This window comes from Rhinichthys klamathensis, unplaced genomic scaffold (genome assembly GCF_029890125.1).
Source record: "Rhinichthys klamathensis goyatoka isolate OS25496 unplaced genomic scaffold, OSU_Roscu_1.1 h1tg000750l_1, whole genome shotgun sequence".
NCBI classification, from domain to species: domain Eukaryota; kingdom Metazoa; phylum Chordata; class Actinopteri; order Cypriniformes; family Leuciscidae; genus Rhinichthys; species Rhinichthys klamathensis.
The window spans coordinates 81,176-102,446 of record NW_026607158.1 but is presented as its reverse complement, the minus strand read 5'-3'; the positions used below and the strand labels follow the sequence as shown (position 1 = coordinate 102,446).

Genomic DNA, 21,271 nt, shown 5'->3' with positions numbered 1-21,271 from the left:
TGCCGATAAAATAATTTTATTTTGAAATGCGCTATATTTGGCTCTGACGCAGCCACCTTTGTCGGAACTCACCACTCTGTAGACTAGACTAATGTCCCCGCACATCTGATTTGTTGGGAGTCACGAGTCCGGCCAATCAGCGCGGAAAGCTGAGGCACTGAAAGTGTTGCACTCTCACACCGAGAGCACTCGCTGACTAGAGCTGCTTCACTGACCACGCTTCAGTCTCTCAAAGTTAAGGCAGCAGCAGACTTTGCTGAAGAAGCAATAGATTACTACACTGAAGTTGCAAAATACCTCAATATAATAGAGCCCTGTGATTTCCGCGATGCAGAACAGACGGAGTCGCGGAATCCAGTCATAAAAACGGAATTTACTGTATAAAGCGGAATATCACGGAATTTGTCAACTTTTTGATGAATTAATAAAAAGCAGGTCAGTACAAATCAAACCGCAAAAAGACTATTTAAATATGAATCCTGCGTGTCTCTAACGTTAAATGAATGGCGCAGAGATGCGTGATTTTAGTTACCACACACACACACACACACTGGAGCACGCGTGACGCTTGCGCTGTTTTCAGCCTCAGCCGCATCATTATATGAGGACATGATTGCATAAACATCATCTCCAGAGCCGCTTAGTCACTTCATGAGCTTTTTAATGCTTCAACTGAGAAAAGTTATCGACATATCATAAACACACAGAAACTCAAAGATCTCCACGGCAACCCGTCAAAATAAAAGTTCGGTTTTTCACAAGGCCCTAAAAATTAAATTTTTGTTAAACTGTAAATAAATTGAATGAGTTTGATTTTAATTAATTAGAAATGCTTTTTGATTACTAAAATTTTATTTAAAAATTAAAATAGAGTCTTTAAGTTTTACAAAATGTTTACAGAATGCTGCTGGGTGCTCTCTGCACTTTTTACAAGTTATTATTATTATTATTATTATTAATAACAGTTCTCAGATTCAAAGATATGTTTAAAATCATTTAAAGAAAGTATTTGTCAAAACCCTTTGTTATTCTTAATTTTGACATTAATTTACAGTTTTACACCAGACATAGCTATAATATATATATATATATATATATATATATATCGGTTCAAAATATCGGTTATCGGTCTATTTGACCTGTAATAATCGGCATCGGCCCTGAAAATCACATATCGGTCGACCCCTATTCCTGAATGTCACATGGTTATGGCACTTCTTCATGTGTTCCATATATGGACTAAACTGAGCATAAGGCGCCCCAGGCTGCCAGTATGGATTGAAAACACAGTACATTAGAGTATCCAGCGCTCATAATGATTACATCGACGCATTTGGGTATAAATTCAATAAACATTATTCCTGTCTATAGAAATATGATGTAAACCTATGAGAATCTATCAATATTTCTCCACATCTGCACATTGTTGAGCTAAAAGCCCTCGGGGACGTTGTTTTGTCAATTTCCGCGATGCAGAACAGACGGAGTCGCGGAATCCAGTCATAAAAACGGAATTTACTGTATAAAGCGGAATATCACGGAATTTGTCAACTTTTTGATGAATTAATAAAAAGCAGGTCAGTACAAATCAAACCGCAAAAAGACTATTTAAATATGAATCCTGCGTGTCTCTAACGTTAAATGAATGGCGCAGAGATGCGTGATTTTAGTTACCACACACACACACACACACTGGAGCACGCGTGACGCTTGCGCTGTTTTCAGCCTCAGCCGCATCATTATATGAGGACATGATTGCATAAACATCATCTCCAGAGCCGCTTAGTCACTTCATGAGCTTTTTAATGCTTCAACTGAGAAAAGTTATCGACATATCATAAACACACAGAAACTCAAAGATCTCCACGGCAACCCGTCAAAATAAAAGTTCGGTTTTTCACAAGGCCCTAAAAATTAAATTTTTGTTAAACTGTAAATAAATTGAATGAGTTTGATTTTAATTAATTAGAAATGCTTTTTGATTACTAAAATTTTATTTAAAAATTAAAATAGAGTCTTTAAGTTTTACAAAATGTTTACAGAATGCTGCTGGGTGCTCTCTGCACTTTTTACAAGTTATTATTATTATTATTATTATTAATAACAGTTCTCAGATTCAAAGATATGTTTAAAATCATTTAAAGAAAGTATTTGTCAAAACCCTTTGTTATTCTTAATTTTGACATTAATTTACAGTTTTACACCAGACATAGCTATAATATATATATATATATATATATATATATATATCGGTTCAAAATATCGGTTATCGGTCTATTTGACCTGTAATAATCGGCATCGGCCCTGAAAATCACATATCGGTCGACCCCTATTCCTGAATGTCACATGGTTATGGCACTTCTTCATGTGTTCCATATATGGACTAAACTGAGCATAAGGCGCCCCAGGCTGCCAGTATGGATTGAAAACACAGTACATTAGAGTATCCAGCGCTCATAATGATTACATCGACGCATTTGGGTATAAATTCAATAAACATTATTCCTGTCTATAGAAATATGATGTAAACCTATGAGAATCTATCAATATTTCTCCACATCTGCACATTGTTGAGCTAAAAGCCCTCGGGGACGTTGTTTTGTCAAGCGCTGTCATGACGATCTCACAGGAGTTTTTTTTTTAATGGGAGCGGCTGACGCTCATAATTCATATTAAAGGTATCGACTCATTTTTTCATTACATAACTCCTGGCACAAATTAAGACATAACTGTCATTACAAGTTTCTCAGAACACAATAGTGGTCAAATACTGAAACTTGAGTCTTATATCTTTTTAATGATGTATAGTTTGTCAAGGTAATAACATTAAAGGTCCCGTATTATGCCCCTTTTCACAAGATGTAAAATAAGTATCTGATGTCCCCAGAATGTGTATGTGAAGTTTCAGCTCAAAATACCCAACAGATCATTTTTTACACCATGTTTAAATTGTCATTTTTGGGGGCTCAGAAAAACGCGCTGTTTTAGTGTGTGCCCTTTAAATGCAAATAAGCTGCTGCTGCCGGCACAGGGGGCGGAGCTTCATGAGCTCGCGCTCAGTCTCTCAGGACAATTTCATCTCACGGAATGATGATAATATCAGAAACTCTCAGAAACGGTGTTCATTTCGAGTCGGACAAAAATGCCTACAGAGTCAGAGTGCTGTATAGAGATGGAACAGGTATAGTTTAGTAGTTTAATTACGGTTATTATAACGTATTTGTCATCTGCTTGTATGTATCCATTATTTATTAATAGCCTACAAGTCTGCTGTTTTTCGGACCAGGTCCGAATGATGATCAAACATATACTGATGAGTTTAATAAAGTTTATTGTACATAGGGCTGGGTACCGAGTTCGGTACTTTTTAGGTACCGACCGAATTGCCTCGATACTACCGAGTATCGAAACATGTCTTGTTTTTCGGTACCACATTTCGGTACCTAAGTGGTTAATCTCGTCAATGTCAGTGAAACAATAAGCATGCAGCATGATTGGCTGTGGCGGAAAAACACTAGTTTACGCGGCTGCCCAGAGACGTGGCTCGTCGCACGTGAGGCTGCAGTGTGTGTGTGTGTGTGTGTGTGTGTAAGCGTGCGTCCCAACCCAGATAGATAGAAAATATGTGGAAATGATCCAAAGTGTACCTATGTCATGTGCCAGACTCGATGCCAGATGCACGCGATGCAATATTTTCGACAAGATCATTGCTGCCAAGACCGGCAACACGGTAAATCTAGGCACTGAAGCGCACAAAATACACTTGAGAGTAATGGTGTTCACATCGAACGCGAATAGAGCGTCAAATACGCGTCTATCGCGTCTAGTTCGACGCTTGAATCTTCAGCTCGAGTTCAAATTTTTCAACTTGCGCGGAAGACGTTCGCGGCAAACGCGTCGCCCAATTCGCGTCATTTGCAACGCCCGGCGCGAATGATGCGTCTATTCGCGTCTTTGCATTGACTTTGTATGTAATCTACTCGCACAAATAATTAAATTCGCGTTCGGTGTGAACACACCATTAGTAAACACTTGTTCATTAATAAATAATTAAAATATCTCCTTGCTACTGTTTCCACATCCATAATCATTAGGCTACTTTTGCCAGTGCTTTGCTGCAAGCTTCACGTGCAGGTATATATCCCGCCCCCCAGTAGCCTATATTTAATTTAATTCACATTTATTTGTATAGCATTTTTCACAATACATATCGTTTCAAAGCAGCTTTACAGAAAATGCATGTCTAAATTACAATTTAGAGTGATCTGTTATCAGAGGTGACAGTGTAATGCATTTCAATTAATTTTCATTCAGTTTCATCGTTAATTAATGCATTAAGTTAAAGCAGAAACAATGAGCTCATTGAAGTAAAGAATACATGTTGTTAAATGATTAGGAAACAGAAAACTTTAGCATTGGTGCTTTTTTACATACTCAAAATATGAGTGTAAAAAAGTCAACAAACTGAAAAAAAAATTAGGTAATGTTATATTGTTAAACCTGGTTACATAAAATTGGTATCGAAAAAAGTATCGTTCAGGAACCGGTATCGAAGTCAAGGTATCGGTATCGGTATCGGTACCGAACATTTTGTTACGATACCCAGCCCTAATTGTACATCACACAAAAGATGAAGTGTCAGTTTTACTTCAGAAAATCACCGTAAGAGCTGAGTAAACACAGTAAGTTATAAGAAGTGCGCAAGTTGAGGGAGCATTCCTGTGGGCGGACGTTAGTCAAAAAACTGTTCTACTGACGTCATTAAAGAAGGAAGTAGAGGGATGTAGTCCAAACGGGCCGTTCGATGTAGGCGATTTCTGTTAAATAAAATATCTCGCTTGGCATTGAACTTTGAGCTTTATAATTTTACAGATATTATTTATACTCTAACAACAACATTACACACTAACTAAAGTTTGAAACATGGGATCACGAAGAACGGGACCTTTAAATATGATAGTAACTTTGAACTATTTAAAATAAAAAAATAAAAACGCTTCTGTGCGCCGGCGCTCTGCCAACGGTTAAGAGGTTAATAAGTTTTTTTTGCACTTAAAAAAAACAAACAAATATATCGGTATCGGCATCGGGCAAAATTAGTTTGAAAATATCGGCATATCGAATATCGGCCAAAATCCAATATCGTGCATCCCTAATTTTTTTACTCTGAAATTCCAAGCTGGAATGTTTGTTATTGTTTTGGTCTGTGACACTGCACTTGCCAATTTTCATTGTGCATTGCTCTCGTTCCTGTTGTGTGTCTCAAACTGGCGACCCGCGTGAGCGCCGAGTCCGAGGAGGCGGGAGAAACCACGATCTCCGATACTTTTAATTGGACTGCAGTACCTCTTTACACCACTAGCTCAATTTTACAGACTGCACCTTTAAGTCAAAATGCCCGTCTCTGCCAGTTTCCTGATAAACACAGTCGTTTGAGAATTGTAAACTATTGAGAAAGAAAACAGATGCGTATCATTATATTGGATCTATGCATTCGTCTTAAAGTGACAGCAGCCTAATATAGGGGCTGTCGAATGCTTGATTCTGATTGGTTGACAAACGTTCTAAGGTATGCAATTATTTTTTAGGGAAACACACGGCTAAAGTAGTTCCAGGCAGGTCTTGACTGCAATTCCTTTTATTTTTGGGCAAACACATAGGTTTGCTGTTTAAGTTAAAACATGGGAAAAATGGTCATTGCTTAAAAAAAATAATGTTTTAACAATTTTATTATTATAATTATTGCTTTGAGGTTGCTTTTTACATTCTGTTGTTCAATAGTAATATATGAACAAGTGAAACTGAACTTTTATTTTGGCTTTGACTGTTTCATTCAACCAATTTTTTTTAATTACAACAATTTTTAAAACATTGTAATAAAACAAAACTGTTCACACTCTCTCTTTTTGTTTGTGAGTCTCACTCACAATCGGTCTCCATAAGTTACAGGTGTAAACAGGGCCGTGGTAACATCAGTGGTCTGATTCTGTGTGTGTGTGTGTGTGTGTTTGTGTACTCCTCTGGTCTGACAGTGCCTCTTTATATATTCCTATAAATAGCAGCATTGGCTGTGCTGTGCAGGAGAACAGCTGAAGATATCTCTCTCTCCCTGGGGGACTGCAGTCTATTCTCTCTCACCCAGAATACTCCTGTTCACGCTCACTTTCTCTCTGGACACATCCAGCTCTCTCTACACACACACACACACACACACTCTCAGCTCATGCCGCAGAGCTGTACCCATCCTAGCCCAGCCCTGCATGCTTCCATCCTGTCACGTGTTCTCTGTTTGTTTGGATTTCTGGTTTCCTGTTTCCTGAGTCTAGATTTGTAGTTCTTTTGGTTCCCCTCATTGGTTTCACCTGTGTCTTGTTGACCCTTTAGAACCCTTGTTCACATATTTAGTTTTTTTAGACTGTAAAATTCTAAAACAGTGTGCTATCTTGAAGAGCAAGGTGTCATCTTTTGCAGAAAAAAATTGCTTTCAATAAATTACAGTTATTGGCCATTACTGTGTGTGGTGAGTTTGTAAACAAATATAAAAAAGGGAATAAATTGACTGATTTTAATTTAGAAAAATGAGAAAAATCACAAGCGAAAGAACATAATGCTACAAGTCTTTTTTGTGGCACTGGGTTGCACAGTTTTCACTCAGGAGACTTTCTTTCATACACGCACACACACGTACACATGCATGCATACATCGGGTAAGGAAAATTGTGCAGCACGTTGTTTGACAAAAAATTGTTTAATTTCATGATAAAATATATTACATTAATGTTTTATTTCTTTATTTGATTACTAGAAAAAACACAACACCGAATTTGTGTGAAAAAAAACAAACATTTCATAGAATGTTTTTTTAAATGTTGAATAAGTTTAATAATTTTATAAGTTTCATGATCTTTTTTTTTTTATTTAGTAATAATCATAATTATTAATATTATTATTTTTTTAAAGCTATATTGATGCATAATCACAAAATTTTGGCCAAATTGTGGAACCTGGAATTTAGTTAAAACCAATTGTTAAATCGCAATTTAAAATACATTTTAAATTTTACACGGATGCACCGAAATGAAAATCTTGGCCTATACCGATAATTCTTTATATTTGAAAGCCGATAATAACCGATATATTGGCTGATAAATAGCATATAAATCCAAATTTTTATATAATTTGAGAGCCTGATTACAAAAACAAAAGTGCTTGTGCTTCACATTGCACTACTTTACTGTAATTTCCTTTTTTGAAGTGATTCCAATCATATTTCAAGCAGTTCAAAAGCATCATGTTGAACAGTGCGCATCTGAAGGAGATAATACAGTATTTATCAGCTTTAGTATATCAGACAAATGTTCTTCTTATCGGGTTGATAACAATAACATAATTATCATACACTCACCTAAATGATTATTAGGAACACCATACTAATACTGTGTTTGACCCACTTTCGCCTTCAGAACTGCCTTAATTCTACGTGGCATTGATTCAACAAGGTGCTGAAAGCATTCTTTAGAAATGTTGGCCCATATTGATAGGATAGCATCTTGCAGTTGATGGAGATTTGTGGGATGCACATCCAGGGCACGAAGCTCCCGTTCCACCACATCCCAAAGATGCTCTATTGGGTTGAGATCTGGTGACTGTGGGGGCCATTTTAGTACAGTGAACTCATAGTCATGTTCAAGAAACCAATTTGAAATGATTGGAGCTTTGTGACATGGTGCATTATCCTGCTGGAAGTAGCCATCAGAGGATGGGTACATGGTGGCCATAAAGGGATGGACATGGTCAGAAACAATGCTCAGGTAGGCCGTGGCATTTAAACGATGCCCAATTGGCACTAAGGGGCCTAAAGTGTGCCAAGAAAACATCCCCCACACCATTACACCACCACCACCAGCCTGCACAGTGGTAACAAGGCATGATGGATCCATGTTCTCATTCTGTTTACGCCAAATTCTGACTCTAACATCTGAATGTCTCAACAGAAATCGAGACTCATCAGACCAGGCAACATTTTTCCAGTCTTCAACTGTCCAATTTTGGTGAGCTCTTGCAAATTGTAGCCTCTTTTTCCTATTTGTAGTGGAGATGAGTGGTACCCGGTGGAGTCTTCTGCTGTTGTAGCCCATCCGCCTCAAGGTTGTGCGTGTTGCGGCTTCACAAATGCTTAGATAATTGCATTAATGATCAATTTAACAGGTGTTCCTAATAATCCTTTAGGTGAGTGTATATCATACTGATCATATAGTAGCCGATATATCGTACATCCCTAATATTTAAATGTATTTAGATTTGCCCCTGAATCATGCAGCCCTAGCGAGCGAGTGGGATTCTCAGTCTCTTGTATAGTGATGATCGAGAACAAGAAGGGAAAAGCCCTGTTTCACGGCCACATTAATCTGCCAACAGCCAGTGAAGTGTTTCCTCACACACACACACACACACACACACACACACACACACACACACACACACACACACACACACACACACACACACACACGTGTCTGTCATCTTCACAGGGTCTGATACTGTTCTTCCTCCCTGACAGATGGGGAGTGAGATGAAGAGGAGGAAGTACTCCACCAGCAGCAACGACTCGGACACCACTGACAGTGAGTGATCAACACAGATGGAGGAAAGCACATGGCTCTCCTCGGCCACAGCGTTATCTACGTGGAGAGAGTGTGTGTGTGTGTGTGTTCATCGGAGATCAGTCTCGGCCGATGTGATCTGAGCCGGAGTTGTTCAGCTGAATAAGTGAACGTTTCGTGACTCGAGTGTGTCGTTTTAGTTCATGACACTTAAAGTGTACATTAATTCACATTGATCTTGCACTGTCTACATAACGTTAAGGCTTTGCTATCAAATGTTGCACAGGAATAGTATATGCGTAATAATATTTAGACTTTTTATTTGGTTCATCTTGACAGAAAGTTACAATAACGTAAATATAGTATAAATAATATAGACACATACACATATGCAAGTATAGTTATACACACACACAAAAAAATCTATTATAATATTTGTACTTTTGATAGTGTTTTAAAACCCAGACAACCTGAATATTACAGGTGAAACTCAAAAATTAGATTATCGTGCAAAAGTTCATTTATTTCAGTAATTCAACTTAAAAGGTGACTAACTAATATAAACTAATATATTATATAGACTCATTACATGCAAAGTGAGATATTTCAAGCCTTTATTTGTTAAAGGCTTGAAAGGATTACAGATATAAAAACCTTTTCACAATATTCAATTTTTTTTTAAAATTTTTTCATAAGCTGTAAGCCATAATCATCACAATTATAACAAATAACGGCTTGAAATATCTCACTTTGCATGTAATGAGTCTATATAATATATTAGTTTCACCTTTTAAGTTCAATTACTGAACTTTTGCATGATATTCTAATTTTTCGAGTTTCACCTGTATCTTACATTAATGATTAGGGCTGTAAATAATGTTTATTCTTTAATAATCGACAATTACTCGAATGGTGCAGATGCTGATATATATATATATATATATATATATGGACAGAAAGTGAGATTAAATTCTGATGCTTGTGATGTAAATCAACGAGATCTGTATAACAGTATGCATTGCATAATGCAAAAAAGGCATTGAAATAACAGTGTTTACTCAATATCTGCCAGTATTATGTCTTGGTACGATGATATTTGAATAGTTTTATGATCAAAGCTCTGCTGTTTTAAAACGTATAATGCAATGCAATACTTGCTTTAATAAATGCACTGCTTCAATCTCCTGCAGGTCATGTGACCACCTGGTCACGGTCTTCGAAGAACACGGGGACCAGCAGCACATGGGTCCGCCATGAGCAGAAGAAGCCCTCTGAGGTGAGCAACACTGTGTCACGCGGGGTTAAAGCCATCGGGAAAGGGAAGTTGCATTCGTCTTTTCTAAAAACACTAAAAACAAGAGTTGTCCATTTTGATTACATTTAAACTTTCAACAAAAATAAGCCAAATGTAAAGATTTGTATATAAAAACACAATCAACAGATTCATCTACTGGGTGGAAGGCAAGATTTTCAGTGAAGTAAAGTAATTTTATATTAATAATAATACATTTATTTTGTTTAGCGCCTTTAAAATGGCATTCTCAAAGCGCTTTACAACACAAGCAAGCACAACAATATCAATTAAAACACAAAGTAGAGAGCAAAAAAAGAATTAATAAACAACAAAATAAGAGTTAAAAGCAATCCTGAAATAAAAAGTTTTAAGACTCGATTTAAAAATGGCTAATATGCATACAGTTTCGTGACGCTAATGTTTGTAAAATCCTTATGCCTAATGGTCCACTTTCAGCGGTTTAGAGCTGGCCGATACGATGATAATATAAACAATCAAGCAGCTGAGAATAGCTATATGGTGTTGTTTGATTTATGTGAGAGTATTGCACATCTGATGTACTTGTAGGGGTTTTTAATGTGTGATTGTGTGTTAATAACAGGGTTCGTACGGGTGCTTGAAGTCCTTGAAAATGTGGTGTTTTCAAAATTGTAACTATTTCTTTCACAACAAATAGTTCGTATAGTTGAATAGTTCGTTTATTATATGGAGAAATAAATCGTTTGCTGCGGCCCAAACACGGGACAATATATTGTGTTTTTTATTAATTTGGTGCTTTTATGCGCAGCTGAGTGAACAACACAGGTTTACTGTCGCGTTTGGCTTTCTGCTGATTGCAAACGCACTCTTGAGGAGACTTACATCCCTTACAAGTGTTTTATTTAACTAAATACATCAGAATCAGCTAAAACGCATGCGCAGGTCACTTTACTTCCTGAACAAGTGCGCACCCGAGTCCGTGTTGCCTTCACATTCACGCGAACCGCGGCACGGTCAGACCGCCTCCTCCAGGTAGTGTCGGGTTCGGGACCCCAGTGCACACCCGGGTCCACATGACGGCGTTCACAATAGCGATTTTTCATGCGAACCGTGGCCCGTTCCGAACTAAACTGCCAGTGTGAAAGCACCCTAGACTTTAAGTAAGCCAACTAAAGTAGCCTACTGTAAACGCTAGCGCCTATTTGTTTACGCTAGTAACTGCTAGCTAGGAATGCTTTCACACTGGCAGTTTAGTTCGGTAACTAAAGCTCCTTTCACACAGCGCGTTGATCCCGGGAAATTGCCAGAACACCTTCTGTGTGAACACAAACACGGCCCGGGATTGATGCCGGCTTGGGGATCTAGTATAACATGGCCGTGTTCAGTCCCGGTGTGAACAAAAGCCGTGATCAATGCCGTGTCGTAATGATGACGCTGAAGCTGGGATCGTTCGCTAGTGAAACGGTTTATGATCGAATCAGAGAGAAAAATGCACAAGCGTGGTTTAGAGAGAAGTCGCAGCTCATAAGCGAACTCAAGTCGCTGCTGAGACACTACATGTCACATCGATGTCACGTGTCTTTACAGGGTTTTTACGGTTGTGTGTGAACGCACTCTCTGATTCCGGAAAATCACTGGCAGTGTGAATGAACCAAAATCAAACAAACCCGGGTCACTTTATCCGTGTATTTTCCCGAATCTCTGTGTGGAAGGGGCTATAGTAGCATTAGCCCAGTGCATAACAACTATCGTTGATTGCGGAACAGAAATCGTGTCAGATGGAGTGTGTCCTACAAGTAGCCTACTGTGAGCTGAGGACGGCCTTATGCAATAGTTACACTGCTCTATTCCAGTGGATAAATGTATATGTCTTGGCAATGAAATGCATTTTTATTTTATTTTTTAATTAATATAAGCTATTTATCAGGCAGGTGCCTTTGCGCTGTCAGAGTCTTCCGGGTTAAAAAGTCTCAGATTTAGTTCAAACCTCGTCTATATCAAGAATGTGGCCCAAAACCAAGGCCTGTAAAATATTACTGTTCAAATCCCACGTCTTCATATTTTCAGCCCTTGAAATTACTCCATTTTCACAGCCTGAAAATCAAATTATCTGGGAAGCAATATTTGGACATTAATATAATGAAGAGTATTATTCATAGGCCGCCCAAACTTCATAGGGTGGAAGACACACATGCCAATGTGACTGAACCAGTTTGTACGGCATGCCCTAGATTTGGAAAAAGTGTGGAAAGACTGACATTAAGGGTAGCATTAACTTAAAGCAAAATCTACTAGACAGTGGTACATTTTGAAAAATAAAACCTGTGTTTTGCTTAAATGTCTGATCCTTCTGCTATTACGAAACACAATTTTGGCTGTATATAGCATTATCTCTTTTAATGTGATAAAAACACTAAATAATCATTTTGACTATGTATTGGTATGTAATTTACGGTGGTGAAAGGTGCTGGAAAAAGCTTTAAAATGGACCTTGAAAGTGCTTGAATTTGACCTTGGAAAAGGTGTACGGACCCTGTAATGAATATTCCTCTGTCCTAACATCAAGGTCTTCAGATCTGCTGTGTTCACAGCATTTGTGAAAGGTCTGGAAGATTGTTAGTGAAGTTTATTGTTTAAGTGCTTTTAAAATGGCTCAGTCTTGCATCAGCACCGGTGAAAATGTCCGAAGAAAACAACCGTGACGAATGTTCTTTCAGGTGTTTCGGACCGATTTCATCACCGCCATGAAGTTGCCTGATTCGGCCCAGCTGAGCCCGGAGGAGTTCTACTTCCTGTCGGACCCCTGGAGGCAGGAGTGGGAGAAGGGTGTGCAGGTGCCGGCCAGCGTGGAGGCCATTCCCCTGCCGGTGGTCAGGTGAGACCCGGGGACGCCCAGGGGACAATACTGTTTTCAACATGTGACCAGTCACAAGGGTCAATTCTGAAATTAAGATGTATACATCATAAAGACACACATTCTCATCTTTGTAGGGATTATCAGGGTTCGTAAAAGGTGCTTAAAGTACTTGTGTTTGACTTTTTGAAATCTAAGTCCTTAAAAACCGTCATATTTATGAAGAGGTTCTTGAAAAGTGCTTGACTCCTTTAAATACAATATACAGTATGTGACCCTGGACCACAAAAATAAATGTTTTATATATTTACGGTAGGAAATTTACTAAATATCTTCATGGAACATGATCTTTACTTAATATCCTAATGATTTTTGGCATAAAAGAAAAATCGAGCAGCAGCTCATTTGCATTTAAAGGGACACACAAAAATTGCTCGCCCTCAAAAAATGACAATTTTAGCATGCTATATAAAAATATCTGTGGGGTATTTTGAGCTAAAACTTCACACACACACTCTGGGGACATCAGAGACTTCTTGTGAAAAGGGCATTATACCCCCCCTTTAAAAATATCGTGAATATCGAATATCTCAAATTCATTCTCTTGCAGTGTGCTATATGCGAGAAATGGTAAAAAGTGGTAAGACATTGGCGATCACGTTTCACATAGCCGGAGATATGATGCCTGTCAGTGCCGTGGAGAAACGGGCTTCAAGCGGCTGCTAAAGGCTATCGGTCCTCCACACAGTTGGCCTTGCCGTAAACACCTTGCCCAGGACGCGCTCACGAAACTGTATCTTAAAGTTGGCGAACGAACAGCTCTTCGTGACCACTTCCGATCTATGCACGAGCCCAACCTGCGCAAAACTTATCCCAGTTTAATTATTTTACCCAGTTGCACAGTGTCAATTATGATAAAAAAGTAAAAAGTAATGTAAAAAGTTGACAGAATGTCCTGTACTTGTTTTGCACTACTTGTTAATAATGTACATAAAAAGATGTAAGATGTAAATCTTAAGTGAAAGATGATCACTTGGTCTAGATTTGTTTGAACTGCTTAAATTTGCAGTAAACATTTTGTATTTACTTTGTAACAATAGCTGTTCTATCTATATTGTTTTTGTTGTTTTTTAATGGGGGCAAAACAAAATTATGTTTTTTATTATTTAAAAAGCAAATGCAAACATATCGAGATATATATCAAATATCGTAAAATTTTTACAATATCGAGATATCAAATTTTTTATATTAGGCCGTGAGACAGAGGGTTGATTGGTACCATTTTGAGGGATTAAACCGCATGGTGATTTTTGTGTAGGAAAAATGTGTGATATAGCATTAGATTTAAGGTAGTTTTTGGTTACGGAGGACGATTTTCAAACATATGTCAAGAAAAAGGATAAATTAATTTATCTTTAAATAATTTTTACATTTTATAAAAATTGGATAACATTTTATAAATTTTTATAATAAAAAAATTATATATTTTTTAATACATTTTTAAAATTATAAAAGGATAATTTTTTCTCTCTTGTAGTCACTGAACTGAGTGGATGATATAAGTGTTGATTTCTAATCAAAGCTACCATGCATCGGATGCTATCACACATTTTCCAACACTAGAGATGTGTACCTTCATGAAAATCAAAAAGAAATTTAATCCCTCAAAATGGTACCGGTAGCCCAAATTTGGGGTCCCGTCTCATGGCCTATATATGGCCCAGCTCTAGTCAGAGTAAATGCATATTCAGGGTTCCAGGCACCTTTACTTGCACTGCATCTGACAGAAGAGTCAACAGCTTTCACCGCACACCTGTCAAAATACAAGTCTCACATCAGGAAAACATTACATTGTTGTTGTTGTTTCTTTGACTACAGACTCTGGCCCACTCAAAACAGTCTAGAGTTGAGAAACACATTACAGTGAAAATCTAAGTTAGGTTTTATTATAAATAATAATTATTTTTATGTGGTTTGGGTTTCCCTCATGAAACATAAACAGTGTTATTATCAAAAATTCTGCTGTTTTCCACAAAATGCTTCACAATCACTGGCAGTGGAGTTCAGAAAATACCATCATATCTCACAGTCAGTGCCAGAACTGTCCCCTCAAAACAATTATAATCAATGCTGATTATTTTGACTATAGTGGAGTGAGAGGAGCGAAGAGCACTTCTCTCTCGTGTGTGTCGGACACTGCAACTGCATGACAGATGAACTTGGCAGTCCATCGAGAGTCAGTGTGTGGTTGATTGCACATCTTTGACCGCTGCACTCGCGTCTCAACAGTTTAGAAAGCTATGTACATTTAAAAGAAGTTCAACTTTTGAAAAACATATCTAGACTTTTGTGTTTTTTTCCATTCACTGCATCTCATGCTTTTAAAACATGCAAAAAGCACTCTGTGTGATTGCCGCTTCGGCTCTTAGTAATAAATAAATAATAAATAAATACATGATGCTGTTTCAGTCAGAAACGTTAGTTTAAATGTTATGCACTTTATCTTTTTTACAGACAGTCATGTTCTTTAATAGCTTTGAATAAACAGTGTAATTGCGGTGCCGTGATATTCTGCGCCCTCTTGTGGCCTCAGGAGACAAGTGTTTTTATTTCTAACTGAAATGGTGCCTTTTCAATTAAAATATAATCTGAATGTTAGTAATATTTCAGCAGTGGCGAGAGGAGACGGTTCAACACTTAGAAATACAAATGTGAGTTCATCTTAAGTCATTTTTGCTCAGTAATATGCTTGATTTGGATCATTAAAGGGCAAATCAAAAGTCACTGGACTGCAGATGCAGGTCCAGTTTATGTCCATTGTAGGAGGGCTTTGGTACCGCTCACATTTTAGCCAGTACTGGTACCTGAAATGCGGTGCTGGTACCGTTTTCCGATACTTTAGGGATGTTTACCTCAATAACTGTAAAGAAACAAAGTCACTTGTATAGAAGTGTTATTGACTTTATGCCAGAGCTGCCTTGGAGCGACGGTCTGCCATTGTGTGTGATGCTTAAATATTAATAAAAACAACCATTTTAGTTATAAAAAAAAAAAAAAAGATTCTATGAAATGTTTTGTTTTCCACAAATTCTGTGTTGTGAATTTTCTAGTAATCAAATAAAGACATAAAATATTAATTTAATTGATCTTTTATATGAAATTAAACTTTTTTTGTCAAACCACATGCGGCACAACTGAGCTTTAAATACTGTTCAAATTACCCACATGGAAGAAAAAGTGGGATTATTCCTTAAAAAATAATTTTTTGATAATATTATTAGTGTTAGTATTATTAAAGCAAACCTTTATTTTGACGGGTTGTGGTGAAGACCTTTGAGCTTCTGTGTGTTAATGATATATAACGATAGCAGAGAGTGTCTAATAAGGGGAGAACGTCCACTCCCAGTAAACGTCCGGCTCCTGCACTGGTTGCAGTTCCACTCCGGTTCCACAGGACGGCGCTCACAGGACGACTCCGGCTCCACGTGAGGGCGCTAACAGGACGACTCCGCCTCCACCTGAGGGCGCTCACAGGACGACTCCGGCTCCACGTGAGGGCGCTAACAGGACGACTCCGGCTCCCCGGCTCCAGGACGGCGCTCACAGGACGACTCCGGCTCCACGTGAGGGCGCTCACAGGACGACTCCGGCTCCACGTGAGGGCGCTCACAGGACGACTCCGGCTCCACGTGAGGGCGCTCACAGGACGCCTCCGCCTCCACATGAGGGCGCTCACAGGACGACTCCGGCTCCACGTGAGGGCGCTCACAGGACGACTCCGGCTCCACGTGAGGGCGCTCACAGGACGACTCCGGCTCCACGTGAGGGCGCTAACAGGACGACTCCGGCTCCACGTGAGGGCGCTCACAGGACGACTCCGGCTCCACGTGAGGGCGCTCACAGGACGACTCCGGCTCCACGTGAGGGCGCTCACAGGACGACTCCGGCTCCACGTGAGGGCGCTAACAGGACGACTCCGGCTTTAGGACGGCGCTCAAAGGACGACTCCGGCTCCACGTGAGGGCGCTCACAGGACGACTCCGGCTCCACGTGAGGGCGCTCACAGGACGACTCCGGCTCCACGTGAGGGCGCTCACAGGACGACTCCGCCTCCACATGAGGACGCTAACAGGACGACTCCGGCTCCCCGGCTCCAGGACGGCGCTCAAAGGACGACTCCGGCTCCACGTGAGGGCGCTCACAGGACGACTCCGGCTCCACGTGAGGGCGCTCACAGGACGACTCCGGCTCCACGTGAGGGCTCTAACAGGACGACTCCGGCTCCCCGGCTCCAGGACGGCGCTCAAAGGACGACTCCGGCTCCACGTGAGGGCGCTCACAGGACGACTCCGGCTCCACGTGAGGGCGCTCACAGGACGACTCCGGCTCCACATGAGGGCGCTCACAGGACGACTCCGGCTCCACGTGAGGGCGCTCACAGGACGACTCCGGCTCCAGGTGAGGGCGCTCACAGGACGACTCCGGCTCCACGTGAGGGCGCTCACAGGACGACTCCGGCTCCACGTGAGGGCGCTCACAGGACGACTCCGGCTCCACGTGAGGGCGCTCACAGGACGACTCCGGCTCCACGTGAGGGCGCTCACAGGACGACTCCGGCTCCACGTGAGGGCGCTCACAGGACGACTCCGGCTCCACGTGAGGGCGCTCACAGGACGACTCCGGCTCCAGGACGGCGCTCACAGGACGACTCCGGCTCCACGTGAGGGCGCTAACAGGACGACTCCGCCTCCACCTGAGGGCACTCACAGGACGACTCCGGCTCCACGTGAGTGCGCTAACAGGACGACTCCGGCTCCCCGGCTCCAGGACGGCGCTCACAGGACGACTCCGGCTCCACGTGAGGGCGCTCACAGGACGACTCCGGCTCCACGTGAGGGCGCTCACAGGACGACTCCGGCTCCACGTGAGGGCGCTCACAGGACGCCTCCGCCTCCACATGAGGGCGCTCACAGGACGACTCCGGCTCCACGTGAGGGCGCTCACAGGACGACTCCGGCTCCACGTGAGGGCGCTCACAGGACGACTCCGGCTCCACGTGAGGGCGCTAACAGGACGACTCCGGCTCCACGTGAGGGCGCTCACAGGACGACTCCGGCTCCACGTGAGGGCGCTCACAGGACGACTCCGGCTTCACGTGAGGGCGCTCACAGGACGACTCCGGCTCCACGTGAGGGCGCTAACAGGACGACTCCGGCTCCAGGACGGCGCTCAAAGGACGACTCCGGCTCCACGTGAGGGCGCTCACAGGACGACTCCGGCTCCACGTGAGGGGGCGCTCACAGGACGACTCCGGCTCCACGTGAGGGCGCTAACAGGACGACTCCGGCTCCACGTGAGGGCGCTCACAGGACGACTCCGGCTCCACGTGAGGGCGCTCACAGGACGACTCCGGCTCCACGTGAGGGCGCTCACAGGACGACTCCGGCTCCACGTGAGGGCTCTAACAGGACGACTCCGGCTCCCCGGCTCCAGGACGGCGCTCAAAGGACGACTCCGGCTCCACGTGAGGGCGCTCACAGGACGACTCCGGCTCCACGTGAGGGCGCTCACAGGACGACTCCGGCTCCACGTGAGGGCGCTCACAGGACGACTCCGGCTCCACGTGAGGGCGCTCACAGGACGACTCCGCCTCCACGTGAGGGCGCTCACAGGACGACTCCGGCTCCACGTGAGGGCGCTCACAGGACGACTCCGGCTCCAGGACGGCGCTCACAGGACGACTCCGGCTCCACGTGAGGGCGCTAACAGGACGACTCCGCCTCCACCTGAGGGCGCTCACAGGACGACTCCGGCTCCACGTGAGGGCGCTCACAGGACGACTCCGGCTCCACGTGAGGGCGCTCACAGGACGACTCCGGCTCCACGTGAGGGCGCTAACAGGACGACTCCGGCTCCACGTGAGGGCGCTCACAGGACGACTCCGGCTCCACGTGAGGGCGCTCACAGGACGACTCCGGCTCCACGTGAGGGCGCTCACAGGACGACTCCGGCTCCACGTGAGGGCGCTAACAGGACGACTCCGGCTCCAGGACGGCGCTCAAAGGACGACTCCGGCTCCACGTGAGGGCGCTCACAGGACGACTCCGGCTCCACGTGAGGGGGCGCTCACAGGACGACTCCGGCTCCACGTGAGGGCGCTCACAGGACGACTCCGGCTCCACGTGAGGGCGCTAACAGGACGACTCCGGCTCCCCGGCTCCAGGACGGCGCTCAAAGGACGACTCCGGCTCCACGTGAGGGCGCTCACAGGACGACTCCGGCTCCACGTGAGGGCGCTCACAGGACGACTCCGGCTCCACGTGAGGGCGCTCACAGGACGACTCCGGCTCCACGTGAGGGCGCTCACAGGACGACTCCGGCTCCACGTGAGGGCGCTCACAGGACGACTCCGGCTCCACGTGAGGGCGCTCACAGGACGACTCCGGCTCCAGGACGGCGCTCACAGGACGACTCCGGCTCCACGTGAGGGCGCTAACAGGACGACTCCGCCTCCACCTGAGGGCGCTCACAGGACGACTCCGGCTCCACGTGAGGGCGCTCACAGGACGACTCCGGCTCCACGTGAGGGCGCTCACAGGACGACTCCGGCTCCACGTGAGGGCGCTCACAGGACGACTCCGGCTCCACGTGAGGGCGCTCACAGGACGACTCCGGCTCCACGTGAGGGCGCTCACAGGACGAGTGCAGAATGAATGGAGGTCTATGGAGATAGATCCCTTAAAATCCACTTTTCTCAGGATAAAATTTTTTGTCTAGTAATTTGAATGTTGTATTCGAAACGAGATGCAAAGAAATTACACATTGTTGGGTGTTAGATTATTTAGAGTCACTTATTTGCTTTAAAAAGTCTTTTAAAATGTCAATGACGTCACACACATCGTGCAACCAGAGATAATGCTTTACGGCAATCCTTCAGTCACTGGTGCGTTCGCGCTCTGCACTTTCTGTTCTCTCGACACAGCGGACACAGGTAAACACACGAGCTAGAAGAGTTTTGGAAAAACTAAAAGTCCTTAACATTCTGGTCCCGCTTCGGAGGCCACAATGCCATCAAGCGGTGTCTCTGGTCGTAATCAGTCCTTCACTGACCAATCAGCGTCCATTAGGAGAATGTTAGCGTGTTATGGGCAACAACAACTCAACCTGTAAGAAATGGAAAGGACATAAGCACTCGTTCATTCAACTTTCGACCTATAACCCATGTTGAACTTGCAAAACCTACAATCAAATCTGAGATTTCTCAACGGCAATCGGGTGAGAGAGACACATTTAGCCGTCTAGCTCCATAGACTCCCATTCACTCATGCACTCGGGCGATCGCCCCCAATGGAACTCTGGTGGAACTACAACCACAATTCAATAGGACTTAACCCTCTGGGGACGGATTGGGCGGTACCGCCCAAAATGGCATACTTTTACAAATGTGTAATTATCTTAAAAACTATTAATTATAGAGAGCTGCGGTCTTTTTTACCGTCTTCCTCAGATTCCGCTGAAAACAGTGATACCCGGCTTTGTAAATATGCACACTTCCTTGTTGCGCAATACCACTATGTAAAAGGCCAATGAAATCGATGTTGTTTGGCAGATTCCGCGAACAACAACCAATGGAAAAATTGCCGATGGAGAAATATTTTTCTTACACAATCAGAGGAATGTTACCATGACCTTTCTAGCAAATCAAAGGACTCTGTACCTTTTCAAGGGGTGGTACTATATAGTTAGGGATATGACGCAAACAGCGTTGAATGGAGAGAAGGAGAGAGAGCGAACGGAGGCTTACGGAGCGGATTATCAGAGATTTATATGAGAGAGAGACAGAACAATTATAATATATATATATATTTATATACACTTTGGGTGTAATGATACACAAACCTGACGGTTCGGTTCGTCCCACGGTTTTGAGGTCTCGGTTCGGTTCGGTTCGGTTCATTTCGGTGGGGTGGGGGGGTTTAGAAAGCTAAAATTGCTTTTATTTTTTATTAAACAGTGCTTTAATGAACAAATTGTGTCCTTGTCTTTAAATTAATTCAATTACAAGTAAACGTTTCTCAAGAATAACAAAATGATCTGCTAATGCTGTAAACTACAGCCCTTACTTGCACATTACTATAACATTAAAGCTTAACAAGCCTAGACTTTTAGCCTAAATGATATAATAATAATCAACACTCAAATAACAAATTTTATGAAAACATGTAAACTGCACATAAGGCAATTTTTGCATTAACATGTTTTTACTCTAATTTGTTATTGTTATATAATAATTTACACAGTCGCTGTTATTTTCATGACAACTATTTTAAACATACATTAAATAATCAAGATATCATAAACAGGTTAAGTAAAATATAATATATAGGCTAATATATAGCATTTATTTAGTGAAAGAGTTAGCAAACCAGCAAGCTGTGGACACTGAATGACTTGCCTGAGGTAAATATAAAGCTATGTGAAAAACTAAGCGTTTTATTGACGTATTTCCGCTGTTGAAACACTGATTGAGTGTTTACACGA

At 42.4% G+C, this 21,271-nt stretch overlaps 1 protein-coding gene across 2 annotated transcripts in view; it reads left to right on the top strand.

Annotated features, from left to right (window-relative positions):
• jade2 (jade family PHD finger 2) overlaps positions 1-21,271 on the top strand; it is an 89,445-nt gene that overhangs the window by 17,828 nt on the left and 50,346 nt on the right. For both annotated transcript variants that reach the window (XM_056242746.1, XM_056242745.1), the window contains exons 2-4: positions 8,561-8,624; positions 9,794-9,879; positions 12,594-12,751. In XM_056242746.1, coding sequence (XP_056098721.1) covers positions 8,561-8,624; positions 9,794-9,879; positions 12,594-12,751 — 308 coding nt within the window. The remainder of the gene's footprint in view (positions 1-8,560; positions 8,625-9,793; positions 9,880-12,593; positions 12,752-21,271) is intronic.